At 33.8% G+C, this 22,490-nt stretch overlaps 1 protein-coding gene across 1 annotated transcript in view; it reads left to right on the top strand.

Moving 5' to 3' along the window:
- The window catches only part of LOC149770817 (A disintegrin and metalloproteinase with thrombospondin motifs 1-like), a 67,790-nt gene that overhangs the window by 4,038 nt on the left and 41,262 nt on the right, over window positions 1–22,490 (top strand). Inside the window, exons 4-17 of the mRNA XM_089949081.1 lie at window positions 1,046–1,194; window positions 2,094–2,177; window positions 2,769–2,893; window positions 4,098–4,241; window positions 4,796–4,930; window positions 7,450–7,612; window positions 10,294–10,404; window positions 11,097–11,248; window positions 12,876–12,939; window positions 14,074–14,182; window positions 16,519–16,658; window positions 18,887–19,007; window positions 20,101–20,178; window positions 21,226–21,374. Coding sequence (XP_089805207.1) covers window positions 1,046–1,194; window positions 2,094–2,177; window positions 2,769–2,893; window positions 4,098–4,241; window positions 4,796–4,930; window positions 7,450–7,612; window positions 10,294–10,404; window positions 11,097–11,248; window positions 12,876–12,939; window positions 14,074–14,182; window positions 16,519–16,658; window positions 18,887–19,007; window positions 20,101–20,178; window positions 21,226–21,374 — 1,724 coding nt within the window. The remainder of the gene's footprint in view (window positions 1–1,045; window positions 1,195–2,093; window positions 2,178–2,768; window positions 2,894–4,097; window positions 4,242–4,795; window positions 4,931–7,449; window positions 7,613–10,293; window positions 10,405–11,096; window positions 11,249–12,875; window positions 12,940–14,073; window positions 14,183–16,518; window positions 16,659–18,886; window positions 19,008–20,100; window positions 20,179–21,225; window positions 21,375–22,490) is intronic.

Genomic DNA, 22,490 nt, shown 5'->3' with positions numbered 1-22,490 from the left:
CATTATTTCGATACAGAAGAGAATGGTATGTGAAAAGATTGTCTGTCTTATAGTAGAAGGGATATGTATGTGAAAGGATTGGTTATGTAGAATAAAAGAGAAACGTATGCGAAAATATTTGATGTCTTAAAATAGAAGAGAAAAGCATGTCAAAAGATTGGCTGCCATTCCGTATAATGGCTATTTTAAAACAGACGAGAAGCTTATGTGTATATGTAGAAGAGAGCTGTACGTGAAACGATTGTCTTTCTTTTAGTATTGGGAAATATGTGTGAAAAAAACCTGGTTATTTTAGAATAGGAGAGAAGCATATTGAAAAGGCTGGCTGTCCTGCACTCTTAAAGTAGAACTGAAACGTATGTGTTAATATTGGATTTCTACAGTAGAAAAGAAACATGTGAAACGTATGTGTAAATATTGGATTTCTAACAGTAGAAAAGAAACATATTGCAAAGACATTCTGTCTTGCCCCAGAATAGAAACTTATTTGAAAATATTTTCTGTCTTAAAGCAGAAGAGAAAAGTAAATCATAAGTCTGCCTGTCTTACTGCAAAAAGTGACACGTACAAGAAAAGATCATGTTTCTTACGGCAGAAAAGAAATGTACTCATAAAAAGAATGCATTACCTCTCTGACAGTCGTTTACATTTTCCGATGACTCGTTACTATCATAACCGCGAAGTGTGGCGTTAAATTACACACTTAGTACATGTATATAACAATTAATCCCTCTATATTTATCTTTGATTTCATTAGAACATCATTCTGCCTATACATTACATTCATGCTTTCCTTGCAAAGAAAACGTTACGTGTCTCATACAAAGTGGACATGGTAGAAAGATATAAATTTGATACTTGAATATACCTCATACATTCTTCTGTTGTTCGTATTAGGTGTTGATATTGCACGACTTGATACGAGATTTATTCACGGTTGTTTAGATGATTCGCACATAGAGATAGACAAACGACGCATACAGACATAAATAAACACACACATATATAGACTGTGGACTTCATTTCTTTCATTTATCTAACAAAGGGAATTTCAAGCCTTTCACAAGAGGCGCTTCGAGGCAGAAAAGGAATGCTGGAAGCAGATACATCGAAACCTTGGTAGTAGTTGACTCCTCTGCATACCGTTTCCATGGTCCAGATACTAGCAAATTCGTCAAGACTGCGCTCAACGTGGTACGTAAATTAATTAGCTGCATGTGAAGTAATATGTATATAACCTTTCCTTTTACTTCCGAATAATACGTTTTGGGAAAACCATGCATGTAGATATTAATAAAACTTTCTGATGTACGAAACTGGAATGCACTGAATACGAAATAATGATAAGAAATTGATAACTTGCAAAGGATACGTAAGCGCGACATGTTGTATATATATATATATATATATATATATATATATATATATATATATATATATATATATATCAAATGCCTTACATTTGAAAGAACTAAAGTAGCTCCCATTTTTGCGGAACGAGAGAAAATTAATGTGCATTGCATATTGTACTTGCTTCTGAGGTTTATGTGCCACTGGCAGACCTCTCAGAATCCCGACGACGACCACAACTCCCAGCATTAACAATGTTGTCAAACGTTGATATATCAGTACATTTCCACTTTAAATAACACAAAATATGCTTACGTTTTCTTCGAGGTATATGTTGTTTTCAAAAACATCATGACACTATGTTGTGTCATCAATTGGAAATAAATGTCGAGTTGATATGAATTTTACGAAACGAGTTTAAAGACACAAAATTGCAAAACTATCATACAGTTTTATTCAGCGATTTTCGTTAACTTTATGTCCACTGGGCTTGAGTAGATGATTCTTTTGAACAAATAACATTAAGCCATTACATTACCCAGATATATTTTTGGGTGTCATTTATATGTTATATCAGTTATCCCACAATGTGGCATACGCTATGTATGAAATGGCGTCATGATGATAGAAACTATTAATGTGTTGCAATAATGAGAAAAAGAAACCTTTTGATGTGCACACCATTATCCGTGTTCATCACAAGTGAGCTTAAAGAAATATGATTCTTTGACTTTTTTATTTAGGCAGCACAGCGGTTCCTGGATTCTGCTCTGCCAGAGAAACTCTATATGACCCTTACCAAACTTGTAATATTGGAAGATGATCAGGTAAACAAAGAACATATGATTGTACCCTTTTCTCTAAACCCAAATTCCAAGAGCGTACTCCCAGCTGTCATTCAGTTAGTTTTATTTGTTTTAAAATTTAATCGGACCTCTAGCAAATTTCTCCCCGTATAGACACTTACGCAATGACACCCACTGTACAAATATTATGGTTGAGGATACGGTCTGCTCTAATGGTTAGAAACCTGGACAGCATGCGCTTTATAATTTGTATTAATTCACTTGCAATAAATTCATTACTTTTCATCCAATTTAAGTGAAATTATTACTATCGACTGAAAATGTATCTTTAATACTTGGTTAACAAATAGGCTATTCAACTTCAGTTGACTGTTATCTCCACTGAGTACATGTATGACATTAATTATTTAATTTATTTAGTTTCACTTCGTTTGTTTGCTCTGTCGTAACTTGTCAGTTTGCCTGTTCATTGCGTATTTGGTTATTCGTATGTTTCATATATTTTATTTCTGCCTTGTTTTGTACAATAATATATACATAAAGGTGGTTCACATATGCAGAATATACACAACCTTACTTTTCCGTCCCTTTTGTTTTTATTATTTTACTCAGGCTGACCTTGAAATAGTGGAGGACTCTTCCATTACACTAGATAACTTCTGTCACTGGCAGGCCTCTCAGAATCCGGACGATGACCACAACTCCCAGCATGCCGATTACGCCATCCTTATCACAAAGTAATACTTTGCTGTCATTTATTTGCCAATAATAACATTAGTCTCGATCTATTCAACACACGTGGCTTCATTTGGCTGAACGAGACGTTTCACTGAATACTGCATCACACTTTTACCAGGGTTAAATTCGCGTTAAATAAGGTTGCATTATTATTATTATTATTATTACCTCGTTTTGCCTAGTCACTTTCAACCAGACTCGCGCGTGGTTCCTTGAGAACTTTGATAATAAGGGACTGCTAAAAATAATTATGAAAGCCTGACGTTTGAACGTAAAACAAGAACTAGGCTTGTCTAAACTTTGAAAATGGGATTTTATTTGCTGATGAGATGTGGTTATGTATTCCGTCATTGTGGTGATAAAATGATATGCTTTACTTACATTTCATGGACTTAATGAGACACATTTCACGCATAGATTGTGTATGGGTGTTAAATTATATCGTCTGTTACTTATTTATTCATGAATGACTTCATAGAATGTCTGGAAATATTCTGAAACTGGCAGAGAGCTGTTCTTGTAGTTTCACTTGTACAAACCTTTTTGTAGTTCAAACACCTTATGTCGGTAATATGACACATTAAATCAGTATGCCAGACACACGTATGGCCGATTGCAACATCGCTCAGCCCTTTCCCATAAAGTCAAGAGATAACCTCGGAAGTAGTTCTGGGAATTTTCACACTAATTTGATGCGTGCCGCTTCCTCTTATGTGATTCTAATTGCCCCTTCTTTCGTTGAAAGAAATTCAGACATAGTATTTAGTCTGTAATAGACGTTTTTTATTATTTACAGTTTAAGCAACAGCTACGTGTGCCAAAGAAAATAAACTGCAATCTAAAGATTAGGTTTATCAATACAGTGTTGCCCATGGAAATAATTTGGACGCACAAAATATGTTACACACACACACACACACACACACACACACACACACATAGAGCTGCCATAAATATTTAAGACAAGTAACTTGGATATGATCAGTATTTCCAGCTTAATTGTTTCCTCAGAAATCCACTGATAAAGTATAAACAAGTTTTAATTGAACATATGCGAGCTTTCAAATTTTCTTGTCTTTGCAATAACCTTTTCAAATGTGACAAGTGCATAAATGTTCATTTTGATAGCACGATTTTTTAGTATTTTAATTCCCAATTCTTTTGTATCTTCACATAAACCTTGTTTGACCGTGCTTATTTCAGGGTTGACCTTGTGAATGATGGTAACCATGACAACTCGGGTCTGGCATATGTTGGGGGAATGTGCGGAAGGACAACAAAATGTTCCGTGAATGAGGATAGTGGACCAGGAACTGGGATGACTATTGCTCATGAGACAGGACACTGGTAAGGACCACAATGCACTTGGCAATAAATAAGTTCACTCCAATAAAAATCCCATTAACTTTAGCAAGTAAATGTAACGTTTTCAAGTGTTCATCACCAGCAGTGATAGTGTACATATGGCTGTAAATTACATGATTATTATTATTATTGTTTTAATTATTATTAGTAGTAGTATAATTATTAAGGCATCAACTTCATTATCACTGCTGTGATGATGATGATGATGATGATGATGATGATGATGATGATGATGACGAATATCATTGTTTTTATGATCTTACTTCATCATTGTTTTTTTTATATATTTCATCATCACTGTTATTGTTATTGTCATGATCATGATCGTTCATTATTATTATTGTTTCTCTCTTCCACGGACATTTTATATTTTTGGCTTCTCCTATCTCTTGAAATATGAGGACACACATAACCTTATTTCTCTAGAACTTTTGCACTTATCACGCTATTCTTACTACAACTACTGCTGCTGCTAGCATTATTTATTATTATTATTATTATTATTATTATTATTATTGGCATCATTATCATTACAGCTTTGGAATGTCTCATGATGCAGATGGGAACAGCTGTCCTAACAACTTAAACATCATGTCCAGTAAAGGCAGTTCAGGGCATGAGGCATTCAAGTGGTCATCTTGCAGTGTCACCTCTCTGAAAAACTTTCTACGGTATGTCAGTAGGCTTTTGATTTGTTTTGTACCATCAACTGTACCAATCTGACCTGTATTACTACTCAATTTACAGCACTTTCTATGATTTAGAAATAATGTTGTCAGGGCCGGCGCTACCATATAGGCAAACAAGGCAGCCGCCTAGGGCGCTGATTTCGGGGGGGGGGGGGTGGGGGGGGCGCATTTCTCCAAATCAACAACAGTTTTGAAAAATAAATAAATACATTTCAGTTTTATTGAGGGTCGTTTTTTATCCTGGTTTATTTCATACAGGGTCAAATAATCGGGTAGATTCAGTCTGACCGAAACACCAGGCTGACCCGAACAAGCAAAATGACTGAGTGAAAATCGCGCGTATACGAAACTGTCAGGACGTATTTACGTTCGCGTGTTTTTATAGGCCACGAGTTTTTCCGTGGAATCACGCGTATACGAAACCTTCATTTTTCCGCGGAAACCAAATTGGGGGGGGGGGGCCTAACTCCTTATTTTAATGGTATAAACGGGGGGGGGGGGGGGGGGGGCGCCAGAATCTAACCTTGCCTAGGGCGCCAGATAGTCTGGCACCGGCCCTGAATGTTGTTTGTGTGCCTTTCTTTTGGTCTTCTGTCACTTGATTTATTTTTGCAAGCTACTATAAACTTGTTTTTAAAAAAACATCATCCTCATTATGGGAAGCTTACGACACAAAACATTAACTGTTCATTCAGCATTGTCAACAGTATTGGACAGTTAAGACAGGAGCTATTTAAATGGTCATACAGTGACAACAGTGTGGCACAGTTAAGACAGGGGCTATTTAAATGGTCATACAGTGCCAACAGTGTGGGACAGTTAAGACACAAACTATTTAAATGATCATGCAATGACAAGAGTATGAGGCAATTCAGACAAAAACTATTTAAATGATCATACATGATTGACAACAGTATGGGACAGTTATGGCAAAAACTATTTAAATGATCATACAGCAATGACAACAGTATGGGACAATTATGACAAAAGCTATTTAATGATCATACAGCAGTTATGATGGCATGGGACAGTTAAGACACAAACTAATGATCATACAGCAATGACAACAGCATGAGACAATTATGACAAAATCTATTTAAATGATCCTACAGCAGTTATGACAGCATGGGACAATTATGACAAAAACTATTTAAATGATCATACAGCAGTGACAACTACATGGGACAATTATGACAAAAACTATTTAAATGATCATACAGCAGTGACAACAGTATGGGACAATTATGACAAAATCTATTTAATGATCATACAGCAGTTATTACAGCATCGGACAATTAAGACAAACAATTTAATGATCATACAGCAATGACAACAGCATGGGACAATTATGACAGAAGCTATTTAATGATCATACAGCAGTGATGACAGAATGGGACAATTATGACAAAACTATTTAATGATCATACAGCAGTGATGACAGAATGGGACAATTATGACAGAAACTATGTAATAATCATACAACAGTGATGACAGAAATGGGAAGTTTAAGACAAAAACTATTAAAATGATAATTCAGCAGTGTCAGTTCACTCTTTCAGGAACTTCTCATGTACATAAGACACCAAACTCTTGTTGCACTGCTTATCTCAACGTTTATTCAGACATTCCAAACTTGAGAACCTTTTGCATTTCACTTATTTCTTGTTATGTGGTAATATTCAAACTTAAAAATGGAAGAGCATTGAAGAATTAAAATCAAGTTCTAATATATTAAACTCCACTGACTTTTAGTTTCCTCTAATCTCTCTCTCTCTCTCTCTCTCTCTCTCTCTCTCTCTCTTGGTCTCTGAGAATGAAATTTAAACTGAAAATGGAAAATTTCATTATAAATAAAAAAGAAAATTATTTTACTTTTAAACTTGAAATTTGTTATGAACTTGGTCATTTAAATTTTTCTCCTTGGATAGTTTTAATTGAAAAAATTCTTAATTTTGTGTTGTAGTAATAAATAATCTGAGACAAGGTAACTCATTAGTGTTAGTTCATTTTAAAAATTTACTTCAATACTAATTTACCTTACATTTATTATATTATAATGTAGATGTTTAATCAAAGACTTGTTGAAAAACACTGGCTGCTCAATTTACATTCTACAGCATTAAAATAATGGAAAAGAGATAAAAGAAAAAGTTAAAACATGCAAATATTTTCTCAAGTAAAGAGTTTGATCAGAGAGAGAGAAAGAAAGAGAGAGAGAGAAATGTGATGAATTATTTAGTTGTAGTTATATGACCTGGATTTCGTGATTTTTTACTCTGACAACAGTCAGAGGCAGTACATATTCATTAACAAATAAAATTAAAATAATTTGATAATATAGAACAATCAATGTACCAGTCTGTGTCATGATGTTTTTGGAGGGGGTTATCTTCCTTATAATAATTTCAATGGCAATATAGATAACTGTATCATTATCATTATCATCATCATCATCATCATACATTTTATTATTATTATTATTATTATTATTATTATTTCAGATCATCAGATTCATCATGTCTGAATGACCAGCCATCATCCTCACTGGAACACCTGTACAACAACCCCACTAAGCCAGGGACTGCATACTCAATGAATGGGCAGTGCAAGCTCATATATGGACCAACTAGTGACTCCTGCAAGGGAACCAATCTGGAGGGAGATGTGAGATATATATATATATATATATATATATATATATATATATATATATATATATATATATATATATCCATCTGTGTTTCACGTGTCAGAAGATAGTAAGACATAGCTATACCTCATCTGGTGACATATTTTTATGTAGGATTCTAAAGTTAAACATGTGATGTTGCACTGTTTACAGGCAGGGTTAGTAGAACCTACAATATGCATTAATATAGGATAGGGAGATCCCACCTGAGGTTATATGCACTGACGTGTGATAGGGAGATCCCACATGAGGTTATATGCACTGATGTGTGATAGGGAAATCCCACCTGAGGTTATATGTACTGAGGGAAATCCCACCTGAGATTATATGTACTGATGTGTGATAGGGAAATCCCTCCTGAGGTTACATGTACTGATATGTGATAGGGAAATCCCACCTGTGGTTGGGAATCCAAATGGTGTCCATTATCAATTGATGTTTGCTAAAAGGAGGTGTCCACAGAGGCATGGGATTCTGTATAATTTGTCACTTATTCCTAAATATGAAAATGTGCAATTATTTAGTAAAACAGTTCATTGTAGAAAAATGTAAAGTACAGAAAATAATTATGATTTTAAAGAATTAATGGTGTACCAAAAATAACAGAGGTTAAAAATCTTAGTGCGATCATCAGTTATCTATATTTCCAGAATATTGCCATGTCCATTTCTGATATCAACTATTTAAACTGAACTTACTATAAAGCAAAAATTTCACAATACTTTGTGTGCAGATGGTATCTTGGAATTTTTTTTTTATATCTAATTTAGTTTGCATATCTAAAGTACTGTGTTATAATTCACCAATATGACAGTTTTTATCAAATGCCAAACAAAATATATTGTTCTAGGATAAAGATCAACACCATAATTCCCTTATTATAGCACAGTAGTACATCATTTCCATGCTGTAAGACCCTTTATCATAACACACTAATAAATCATTCCCATGCTGTAAGACCCTTTATCATAACACACTAGTAAATCATTCCCATGCTGTAAGACCCTTTATCATAACACACTAGTAAATCATTCCCATGCTGTAGGGCCCATAATTAATACACAGTTGTACATCACTCCCACACTATAAGGTCCTTTATCATAGCACAGTAGTACATCACTCCCACACTATAAGGCCCTTTATCATAACACACTAGTAAATCATTCCCATGCTGGAGGGCCCATAATTAATACACAGTAGTACATCACTCCCACACTATAAGGCCCTTTATCATAACACACTAGTAAATCATTCCCATGCTGTAGGGCCCATAATTAATACACAGTAGTGCATCACTCCCATGCTGTAAGACCCTTTATCATAACACAGTAATGCATCACTCCCACACTATAAAACCCCTTATTATAACACAGAAGTACATCACTCCCGTGCTTAAGGCCCTTTATTATAACAATAGTACATCACTCCCATGCTGTAAGTCCCTTTATTATAACACAGTAGTTCATCTCTACCACACTATAATGTCCCTTATTATAACACAATAGTACATCACTCCATGCTGTAAGACCCATTATTATACATCACTCCCATGCTGCAAGTACATCACTCCCATGCTGTAAGACCCCTTATTATACATCACTCCATGCTGTAAGACCCCTTATTATACATCACTCCCATGCTGTAAGTCCCTTTATTATAACACAGTAGCACATCTCTACCACACTATACTGCCCCTTATTATAACAGTTACAAAGTACATCACTCTCGTGCTGTAAGGCCCATTATGTTAACACAGTAGTACACCATTCACACATTATTCAGCCCTTTAACACAATAGTACATCATTCCCACACTATAAGGCCCTTTATTTTAACACAGTAGTACATCACTCCCACTCTATAAGGCCTTTATTATAATTCAGTAGGAAAATGTTTGCACCCATTGAAACTGCATGATGACATTATACTTATGATGTCATGAATGTCTGCAAATTATTCTTGCATGTTTAGGACTGAAGGATGTATGTTGGCAGACTGAAAACAATAATCCTTATTTACAAGAAATTTGTAAGGTTGTAAGTTAAACCTTTTATTCTTTTTCTTATGCTGTACATTTCTATTTTAGAATATACTTTCTATTTTAACACTATATCCATAACAATGATATGCTATCCTTTTTCTTTCTTCAGCACTTTTTGCTTGTGAGAATTATGAAAAAGCAATCTATCATTTATGGTGGTACAGGATGGGAAAACCCTATCCTCAGGAACAGAACTTGTGTGAAGGAATGCCTCAGTCTTGCCCATAAATTCTTATCCTGTAGTGGAATTTCTCTATACCAAACAAACACATGCGATGAATTTTATTATCTACATTACAAATAATATGGCATGAAATGTGGTCTTATTAAGGAGCATGGTTCTATTATAGGATAATTATGTGGCACATTAAATATACCCAGTGTGATATCAATCATAGAGCAGGGACTTATCATGAAAAAATTATATCCTACATTAAATATACCCAGTGTGATATCAATCATAGATCATGGATATATCATGGAAGAATTATATCCTACATTAAATATACCCAGTGTGATATCAATCATAGAGCATGGGCTTATCATGGAAGAATTATATCACCACATAAAATATACCCAGTATGACATAATTTGTAAAGCCTTTTTTATTCACCAGGTTGTATGTAGGACTATTGACTGTAATGACAGAAGAACAGATCCAAACAACCCCAAATGCTTGTCCTTTTCTTTTCCTGCATTGGATGGTACTGAATGTGGGCACAGAAAGGTAACTGCAAAATATCCATCAGAAGAAGAATTCAAACCATGTAAACTCACTTCTCTGAAACCTGTTCATGAAATGCAATCCAGGAACACAATGCGATAGTCTATCACTTTACTGGACATGTCCAATTGCTAGCAATAAAGACCCTGATCAGCATTCCCATAATGGGCTGACTGATCAGTGTCTATGTTATTTTTTTACTGATTAGGCCTAACAAACTGCAGAGACTCAAATTTGCCAGCATATGATGTAAGGACAGATCTGGATTTGTACAGTTTATAGTTGGCTCTGACTTATCTGGAAATATGTATATGATATGAACAGGTGCCCTGTATATTGAGTACATACAGTATAAACAAGTATGCCTGGTATATACAGATCATAATTATATTGGGTATTTTTATTTTTTAATAAATAATTCTTTTTTCTTTACAAATTTCTAAATTTCTTGGTTTAAGAATGTGCTGATGTTTATTTGTATATATTTGTATGTGTAACTTTACTTACAGCCAACAATCATTGGAAAAAAATGTAAAATAAATTTACAGAAAATAACAGAAGTAATTATACCACTTCTTTGTGTAGTAGTTATTAACTGACTCCTAACTATCAAGTGAGAGGTGTATATTTTTCTGGAGCTGGGGACAAATACTTATTAACAACCCTCAGACCAAGTCATCTAATTGACATTTCAGTGGTGTATTGAGGGTCACTGTGTACCAATGGGAGGCAGTGACCCAGCTCCTGTGAATGGCGGATGGTCAGAATGGGATCATACAACATCTGCATGTACACGAACATGTGGTGGTGGTGTCAGAACACGGAAACGGAGATGTGATAATCCAGAGTAAGTTAAGAGGACAAAGCAAAAAAGAAATATAGCTTTTAATTTTGGAATGAAAATTTTCCTCCATCTTTAGTTGTTCTGGTTGACATATACATGTTGATACATTAGATGCATCAAATCAAACTTTTATAAATCCTAAATTGTTTTGAATTTTAATGAAACAAAAATCATTGCAAAAGTATTAATGACCATGTGGATGATAAATATAAACAAGAGTTGCATTTTATTTTAAATCAAAAGAAAGAACTCAGCTGATAGGGCATATGAATATACCTTGGTTTGATGGCCTTGATGTATTCCAGTGCCCTACATATAACTCATTGATAGGCCATATGAATGGCTTGATGATCCTGATGTAGTCCAGTGCCCTACCTAACTCATTGATAGGTCATATGAATATATCTTGGCTTCATGGCCCTGATGTATTCCAGTGCCCTACCTAACTCATTGATAGGTCATATGAATGTATCTTGGCTTCATGGCCCTGGTGTATTCCAGTGCCCTACCTAACTCATTGATAGGTCATATGAATATATCTTGGCTTCATGGCCCTGGTGTATTCCAGTGCCCTACCTAACTTATTGATAGGGCATATGAATGTATCTTGGCTTGATGGTTCTGATGTATTCCAGTGCCCTACCTAACTCACTGACAGGTCATATGAATATACCTTGGCTTCATGGCCCTGATGTATTCCAGTGCCCTATCTAGCTCATGTAATTTTTTATATTTGCTAAACAGAATCATTTAAAATGGATATGTTTTGGCATGTGTGCTTTGTTGCTAAAGAATTATAGTAGTTAAAAGAGGACTGATCTAGTTCTGAGAAAATCCAATAAATGAGACCAAAAGGTCATGCCATGGCAACCAACTCATACAATGTCAACCAGAAATGAATTGGGAAGAAAGGTGCTTGTTTTTACAGTCGTGTGATCATTACCATATATATATATGCTTATATGTTGAATCTAGCTTAAAAAAGCATGGATCATGATTTTCCAATCATAAAATGCATCAGGAAATCAAGTTCCATGTTGTACTCTTAACAAACTGCAGACACCCAGGCCTGCCAGTGCATTACAGTTTGCAGTTGAACTCAAATTACAAGAGAGTATATGTGGTAACTAAAATAATGAAAGATTAGACATAAAAAAATAACCATTAATCAGTATTTAATCATAATTGAAGGAAATTTTTTGTTTCAGAATATTTTGGTTTTTACACCTTTTGCACATGTTTACTGGATCAATCTTAAACCATTTCAGACATGTGCTCAAATACCCAAGAAGTAATTCCATGAATTCTTTGATGCAGAGAAATATTTTCAAGTATGCAAAAATGATATATGCCATGTAGAATATAGAAATTATCTTCAGCCGAGTCAGATCAATGGGTGATTGGTTCTGATCATTGCTTATTAAATCTTAACACAGTCTTTACCAAATCTCACCATACCAGGATGAAGCAAGTGATTATTTTTTAAAAAGCACTGCACTGTTATATCTCTTATTTAAAATTGTCATGTTTGGAGACCCCAGTCTAGCTTTTTAAACCATAAGGTCAGAACAATTGTCACCTTGTAGTCATGATACAAAAGCTCTGAGAACTACTTATGTTGTATTTCCAGGCCACGTTATGGTGGAAGACTGTGTGAAGGGTCAGATGTAATGGCAGAAATATGCAATATTCAGGTATGGCCTGCTCATTAAAATTATTTAATATTTTTCAAAGCATAACTTTTTAACTTTCATGTTGCTATTTTCAATATTTCAGAAAACTGATACTACTTACATTAAGATTTAATAAATATATTTTGCAAGATAACTGCCACATTCATATCTTAAATAGCTCCTAGAGAGTTATTTCCCCCTGATAATTTATATTTCATATTCTCACTATAAGGACCTTCATTATAACCCAGTTCCTCTTATAATGTGATTGTTGTCCTGAATACATACACACACATGAGCTTAAATTGAGATAATGGGCTTACATTGTCACATGGGGTTACATGCACACACATGACATATTATGACTTACATTGACACATGGGCTTACACTAACATATGGGCTTACATTCACGCACATGAGGTTACATGCAAACATGTGCTTAGATAAAATCCGTAACATGGGCTAGATAGACATATGGGCTTAGATAAAATTCACATACAGGAGCTTACACATAGATATATGGGCTTAGATAAAATTCACATAAATGTGCTTACAGTGACTGATCAACTAATTGATCCATATAATTATCTAAGACTTATTCACACACATGGGCTTACATGCACACACATCATATATTATGACTTAAATTGACGCATGGGCTTATATTCACAGACATGGGCTTACATTCACACACATGGGCTTAAATGCACACATGGGATTACATGCACACACATCATATATTATGACTTAAACTGACACATGGGCTTACATTCACACACATGGGCTTACATTCACACACATGGGCTTAAATGCACACATGGACTTAAATAAAATTCACATACATGAGCTTACATAGACATATGGACATACATGCACACACATAAGATAACCTACCAACACATGGGTTTACATTGGTACATGGGCTATAATGTTCTCACACATACATGAGCTATCATTCACATACACTGGCTTGCATTGGCATGCAGATGTATATGCATACTTGGGCTTACTTGCACACACATGGGGTTACATTCACACACATGGGGTTACATTCACACACATGGGCTTACATTGACACATGGGTTAATCATTGAATAAATACATCAAGTGTTGTTCTGTTTTTTTTGGTGACATTTCATCTCTTTTAAAACCAGGACTGTCCCACATCACAGCTGGATTACATGGCAGAGCAATGTGCAGCTACTGATTTGGAGCCACTTAATGGGAAGACCTACCACTGGGTTCCTCTACATAGCACCACAGGTTCAAATACAGAGTTATCTCCCTTAGTTAAATGATTGATTATTTGTCATTATTCCATAGTCAGCATGTAAACATAAACATAAACTTGATGTGATGTAAATTTCAAAACTAAATTCAACCACAAGAAAATCACCATCATTGTATCTTGTGTAAAGGTTTCTTAGGAAGCATAAAGGAAATTAATGGCTGAAAATGTACAATTGGAAAGAGAAAAAAATAAATTACTTTTATTTCGACCTTATACCCTTAATATTTTTCTTGGGTTAATATTTCATTATATATGTAATACATGTAATACATAACTCCTGTTACAGACTGGGAATTCAGGTCCAATTTGATCACGCTGCTTGTAGGGTCAGGCCACCTGTAGTGTGTACAGATGGCAGGGGGTAAATATGGAACTTTTAGTTACAGAGCAATGGAATTCCCTAATTTTACATATCATGTAGACCAATAGGAAATGTTCATTCTGGCCAGAAGTCATATTCAGTCAGTCAGCTATGAAACCTAGCTATATCAAAGTCATACGGGATCTGTTAGTTAGTTATATGGCTCATTTAGTGTTACTTAAGCATTTATTTATATGACTTTGTTATAAAAGTTAGCCATATGGTCATATGGCTCAGTTAGTGTTAGGCAGTTATATTATATATATATATATATATATATATATATATATATATATATATATATATATATATATATATATATATATATATATATGTGTGTGTGTGTGTGTGTGTGTGTGTCTCAATTTGTGTTAATTATTTATATGGCTCAATAAGTCTTAGATAATTATATGGATCAATTAGTTGTTGTTGTTGTAGGGTTTAATGCCATTTTTCAGCTCACGATAGGCTATACATGGCAGCCAGTGTTAATGGTGGAGGAAGAACCTGGGAAAACCCTGGAAAGAATCACCGACCCATGAGAAGTTACTGGCAAGCTTTCTCACACAGCTACATTGGCTGAATCTGAGACTCAAACCCATGCAGACAGAGGTGAGATGGCAGTGATCCGTAATGGAGAGCGCTTTAGACCACTCGGCCACTCAGGGCCTCTGCTCAATTAGTGCTAGCCAGTTATATGGCTCTGATAGTGTTAGACAGTTATATGGCTCAATTAGTGTTAGTCAGTGATATATATATATATATATATATATATATATATATATATATATATATATATATATATATATATATATATATATATATGACTCAGTGCTAGTTAGTTAGTTATATGATTCAATTAGTGCATTAAGTTTATTCAGTTTTGAAAGAGATGCTATGGATTGACTAATATAACTATTAATATAATTAAGTATTGTTTAAACATAAATATGTAGACATGTCACAAACTATAATAGAGCTAAATGTGTGTTAATTCCATATCTCACACATGCAGTTACTATCAATTGCCATGCGATATTTCTGTCAAAGTCATAGAGATGAACAAAGTTCTTTCAAATGTGAATGATATGTTCATATGCATTATGTGATACAAGTGATAGAGCATATGATACATGTGATACACTAAGTGATACATTAAGTGATATAACTGATACACAAGAGATTCAGGTATTACACTAGTTGATACAAGTGATGCACTACATGATAAAAGTGATACAGTAAGTGATACAAGTGATAACTACACAATACAAGCGATACACAAGAGATACAAATGATACACTAATTGATACAAGTGATACACTACACAATACAATTAATACACTACATGATACAAGTGATACACTAAATTATACAAGTGATACACCAAGCGATACAAGCGATATGTGATACAAATAATGCTCTATAATGTAATGTAGTATTACAAATGATACACTAAGTGATACAAAGCCATTCACATTTGAATGATATGTTAATATGTACTGAATGATATACTAAGTGATACAGATCACTAATTTTTACCATATATATCTGATGTCTTTCATTTATTTTTTATAGAGACCATGTTAGCTGGAAGCAGGATGTAGCAGTCATGTTTGTAGTGCCAATAGTGGTAGCAACATCACTGTCAACTGTTTGCTAAGTAAGACAGCAAAGTATTTTTGCAGTGATTTTATTAAGGATTTTACATGCAGACCCTGGAAGTCTTAAATCCGTAGAAAACATCAGACTTGCAATCCAAGGGTCAAGGGTTCAATGCCCTTCTTGGGTCAGATTGGATTGGCTGCCTTAATGTGTCCTTGGGACAATTACTTATCTCCCATTTCATTGACATGACATGGACAATGCTGTTAACAACCAACAGCAACTCCTTTGTTCTTGACTTTTTACAAATGGCATTTTTTATACAAACACCTATATATTTTTCAGGACATGATGCATGTAAAATGAACTGCTTCCAGGAAGGAACCAATGTGTTCTATCTACGAAGACCAGTTTATGCTGATGGTACAACATGTATCTCTGACAGTTCCACCCCATTTAGTAGATGTGTTTCAGGACAATGTAGAGTATGTAAAACAAATATGATTTATTCTTTGAGGTAATTTGTAGTTAACAAAGTTTCAAAAATTATATTTCTTAAATTGCCTTATAAGCAAAGAAGCACAAACATGTTCAGAGTATTGGATGTTCCCTATGGTATTTCCACATTACATGTATACAAGTCAGGTGTTCTTCTTATATACAAGCTATCATATTTATTCCAATTTAGGCACCCCTTCTTTAGCAGTTTACAAACATATATCAAGCTTAGAGGCACCAACTTTAGAGGTTTCAGTTTTTAGAGGTTGAGTGCTATTTTTGTGCAACTGAAAATGATGGTAAGTATGTCTTGCTTTCATGTACATATTCTTTCGTAATTGCATGAAGAAAAGTTACTGGCAGTAATTCTTTCTAGTTTTCATTAAATTTATTCTTCATAATTAAAATAATGCCAACCAAGTTCCCAGCCCCTCCCATGAGAATACCTTATACTTATAATGCTGCTAAACTGCTCCTGTGGCCTAGTGGTTAGAGCATCCACCTCAGATGCAGAAGTTAACAGGTTCAAACCCTGGCCAAATCATACCAAAGTCCTATAAAAATGGTATTAACAGCTGCCTTACTAGGTGCTCAGCATTAAGAAGTTAGTGTTAAGACTGGACAGCCTGGTGTAAAGATAATGTGACTGGGTTGGACATCATGCTACATGTCTGAGGCATGATGCCCCAGTGCTAGACATCACTGTAAACTGCCATGCCGCAGACATTGTAGCAATATGACTAAAAAAAATGTTAAAGCTACATTAAAAATCTAAATCACACACACACACACACACATAATACTGCTACTTGTTGGATAACTCAGGCAAAGGATTATTGCAGCTCTATCACAAGAAAAATTAAGGTCAATTTGTTCTTCATTGAAGAGTTATAGGTGTTGACCATTAGGTGCTACAAGCTCTAGAGTACAAAGCACCTTATCTTTGAAACCCTCAGTCTAAAGCATGATTAGGTCACAAGAGCTGATTTCATATTTTAAATATCAAACAATCATTTCATATTTAAACTTATCTTGTATCATATAAAATAACAAACAATCAGTTTCATATTTAAACTTAAGTTGTAACATATAAAATGTCAAACAATCAATTTCATATTTAAACTTATGTTGTATCAAATAAAATGTCAAACAATGAATTTCAATTTGTTTGAAATATAATGTTTACCCACTGAATGTTCTTTTGCTAAGGGCTGTTCCATTATAACATACATGGGACTCAAAGAAGGCACATTTAAAGTGGGGTACTGACTCATAGATGAAATTTAGAATTTTCTTATCATTTTAATATGAACTCTGTGAAATCAAAGAACCCTGGCATATATTTTTTTTAAACTGCTTTCCCTGGGTACCATGTATGTTTAAATGGAACAGCCCTAACATACTGTTTCTGAGGTGTAAAGTATAATAGTTCAAAGAAGTTTTTGTTGTTGGCATTACTGATAAATGAACCTAGTGTATCTTGTAATGTGTGGTACACTCAGTTTGTATCAACTTCATCTTTTCCTATTGATGATACATTTTGATAAGTAACATTACCATATTTGAAGAAATGGAATATCAGGATAAAGTACAAATCAGGTCTAAAAAGCAGTTTGATTTAGCTAGCAATATTTTAAATTGGGAATGCCTATATTAAAAAAAATATTACAAGTTCAAAAAGCAGTGTGTCAACTTAGCAGGAATAATTATGGTAGATTAAACTGATATGATTGACTCAGGATGAGTGTTTGACTTGGGGAAAGGATTTGACTCAGAGTGAATATTTGACTCAAGGTGAGTATTTGAGGACAACAAAGAATATAACACTGATTAAGTACATTTAGCATAGAAGCAAATTTCAATTTTCCTTTTCAGAATAAAATATTCCTATAAAATTCTAAAATTTTACAAACAGGGTTGTAAACTCCACTGCGTAACTTAAGTTGTCACAGTGTGATAATCTCAGGAATTGTTGGACAAGTTATGTTTATGATTTTGACTTGTAGTAATAAAAAAAAAACCATTCATGGAGTACCTTTGGATATCCCTTGGTTGTATTGGCCTTATCATTGCAGGATGATTGACAGATCTTTAGTGTAAAAATTGGTAATTAAGTAGATTTGGTGAAGAAGGGCATATGTGTTTATCATTTTCAAAACATTGAAATATTGTTATATTATTCTTTAATTCTACAAATGTTGTTCTTGCAATTCAGGACTTTGGTTGTGATGGCTTGATTGACTCAGGACAAGTGTTTGACAAGTGTGGGGTGTGTAATGGTGCTGGAAACACATGCAGGAAAGAGTCTGGAACCTATCATGGCGGGCAGGGCACCAGTAAGTCAGGACAATTACAATCTTGTATTAGGGTACAAAATCAAGTTGTTGAACCTTCATTTGTGAGAGAATGTTTTATTAATGTTTTTTTCATAGTACCCTGATAATAAATGGATTTTCCAGTATAAATAGTTTTGATATTTCACTTGAATTACAAAAGCAAAGAAACAAACATTGCACTTAATGAACATCTTTAGTAAAAATGGTAAAGAAATCTGATCTTTATTCATTAGATTTGTCTACTGGAAAGTATGGCCACTTGTCCCACAAGAGTAACCTGTTCAAATGCTGTAACATTCGTTTTTTCCAAAATTGTTTTAGTTTTTGTATTTTCGACCTTAAATATACAAGACACAGTAAAACATAAACAATATATTGTAATATTATCTCCCAGAATATTGTAAGAAATATGTTCACCCTCTTTCAGCTAATATGACTGTGCACAAAACAACAAAATAAATTCATGTTCTGAGTGAATAATGAATATATTCCATCTCATGGAGGAAAAACTAAAGTATTTTCACTCACTCATTATTCAATCCAAGCAAATATCACACACATAGATCAGACTGTATAAAAATGTTAGTTTCTATCAAAAAAATACTTTACAAGAAAATTGTTTTCTTGTTATTTTTAAATGTAATATTACAAGAAATTCATATCCATGTTTAGAGATTATAATAGCTATAAAAACATGTTCATTATGCGTATTCATACGCCATGGGCAAATCACAATTTGACATACCAATACTATTGGTATATCAAGTTGCTTTAAATCAATACTTCAAAGGCCATGTTATTGTTAATGTATGTGGTATATATATATATATATATATATATATATATATATATATATATATATATATATATATATATACTTAGATCAAACTACTTCTCAACTTTTCATGTTACAACATCCATAAATTATTTAGCCCAATATTTCTATTCTCAGTTAAGTTATAATATTTATGAAATATACATTTTCATTATAATTTTAATCTAATGACCATATATTGTTTGGAGACTTTTTATTAGCAATTACTCTATATTAAGTAATCTAATGTTTTTTTTTGTTTTGTTTTGCTTTCCTCAGGGTTTGTAAGTTTTCTAACAATTCCAAAGGGAAGTACAGGAATAACAATTACACAGAAGAATATGTTCTGCTACCTGAGTAAGTTATAGAAGCATGTTTCAAACTGCATGTTCATTTGTCTGTACGTGTGTAAATGTGTGTGTATCTATGTTTTTTTAGCAGTGTTTCAAAAATATTTGATCCCATTCCCTGTAGATATTTGATCTTATTGTCAAGGAAATGTTGTCAACAATTTGGAACCCATGTAACTTGTGTTTTGCATAATTTGATACTGTATGATGGTATACTGTAAAAAACATTTATCTGCAGAATAGATAAACAAAGAAATACTTATTTGGAATTAAAATTATAAGAAAATGGTAATCATTTTATAAAGAGATACAATATGATGACAAATTTATCAAAAATATTTTCCTTATTTGATGTAACATTTGCACATGCCAAAACATAGTGTACAATCTTCTTTTATTTTGGTCCAAACTTCTTGATAATAGCCGCTTGTCAGTGAATGTGCCTCAATACCATCTTGGCGTACTGGAGGGAAGTGACCGCTAAAATCCATCTTATTTTCACAACCTACCATCATGCATGCTTGTAGTCAATTTACCATGTAATGTCTTGGGTTAAATCAGTCTAAAAATAAATCTGATCTGGCCGCAGACCACAGTTATGTTTCTTCTTTGTTATCCATTCATTTTTGTGTATTTTTTACTCTAACTAATAGATCTTTGTAATTGTATGCATGTACTAAGACACCTTTGTAAATCATAATTCTGAATGCTACATCATGGGCTGACCAGCATATTTTTATGAATTATGATGTCAAACAGATTGACTAAAGGGAGGTAACAAATAAGAGCTCGACTGACATACAATTCAATGAAGATTTATATATCACTGTCAGCATTGTAGAGCAGGTCAGGTTTATATTTTACTATTTTCCAGAATAATTTTAGCAAGTAATGGCCCCTGTTTCATTAAAAAATTTGACCTTCAATTTTAATTGCATCATACAGGTGGGAGTCATCCATGACATATGGACACATTTCATGTTTATTCAGAATTATTCTGAATCTACAATTGTTTTAAAAGGTAATGACTTTTCTTCTTCTAAATTTTTACCAGGCATTGCTGTTGGCGGTCAACGACTCTTCAATGATGATGGGTCTCACAAGTCGGGTGAATTCTCAAGGAATGGTGTAATGGTCAAATACAGCTCTAACCCTGAGAAAGTTGAAATAGTGGGACCCTTGCCTGTCTCCATACAGGCTGAGGTATAAATCGTGTGTTTACCTGCAACCTATTCTTGTCTTTGATAACCTAGGTTTATTCTGTTTTGTAGTGTTGTTAAGCTAGATGTCAAAGCTCAGTTTTTGATAAAGTGATGGGGTTAGACATTACCACCTTGTAGGCATGTAATCATAATGACCATTTTCAGAGGTTTGACTTTTGAATCAAAACTTTATCCCACTTGGCTTTTGGCATTCACAAGGTGAAGGTATGTATGGTTGATGTGACCACAGATGCTGCACAACTGCATTTTTAAAAACATTTTTCATATTTGTTTCCAATCGGAATCTCATTGACCTTTCCTTTTGCATTCTTGAAGTGCTCAATCCAGTGGCTGACGTAGATCATTCTAACTTTATTGACAACATTAAAATTGGCTTAATGATGCACCAGCGATATCAAATAGTTGAAAGTAAAACGATAAGATGGTAAGGGCAATATATAAAGCTTTCTGGACAATGGGGGATGTAAATTCCTGGTGCAGGCCATTTCTTTAAGGTACATTGCAATGAATCCCATTCTATACATCTGTAGTTTTTTTTTAGCTCACCTCCAAGAACTGCAAATTAAAGGCTAATATTTTAAATTTTAACATGAAATGGTGAGATGTAAAGAGACAAAAATCATGAATAAAACTTAGTCAAGTGGACTGTATTTCATTGTCAGTGTAGCTTTTGTATAAGCTTATGTTTTACATGATGACTAAATGTTTATAAATGATTATTTGAGTATGCTAAAATCATTGGTAGTTAATTTATTTAATTGTCAATTTCACTCTTTTCTGTATAAGCAGAAAAATATTTGGTTTAGTTAATCACTAATTAACTTTAATAAACAAACTTGACACTCCAGGAGGAAGACAGAGAGGAATCAATGGATATCTGAATGTTTGAAAATGTATTATCAAACCTGCAGTTAAAATAAAAGATAAACTAAGTTTTGGATATAATAAGAGTGTATTAATTTTAGGTACACATTATGCATGTACTTGGATGTGCTAAATATAGGTTATCATTTCGTTAGAAAGTATGACACCATGTGAATTATTTCAATAGTCCATTTCAGCATGGTGTTAAAGGTATACTCTTCTAGTTTTCTAA

The sequence above is a fragment of the Sinohyriopsis cumingii genome, unplaced genomic scaffold (genome assembly GCF_028554795.1).
Source record: "Sinohyriopsis cumingii isolate HCF-2022 unplaced genomic scaffold, ASM2855479v2 utg002277l, whole genome shotgun sequence".
NCBI lineage: Eukaryota > Metazoa > Mollusca > Bivalvia > Unionida > Unionidae > Sinohyriopsis > Sinohyriopsis cumingii.
This window is presented reverse-complemented; position numbering and strand designations above follow the sequence as displayed.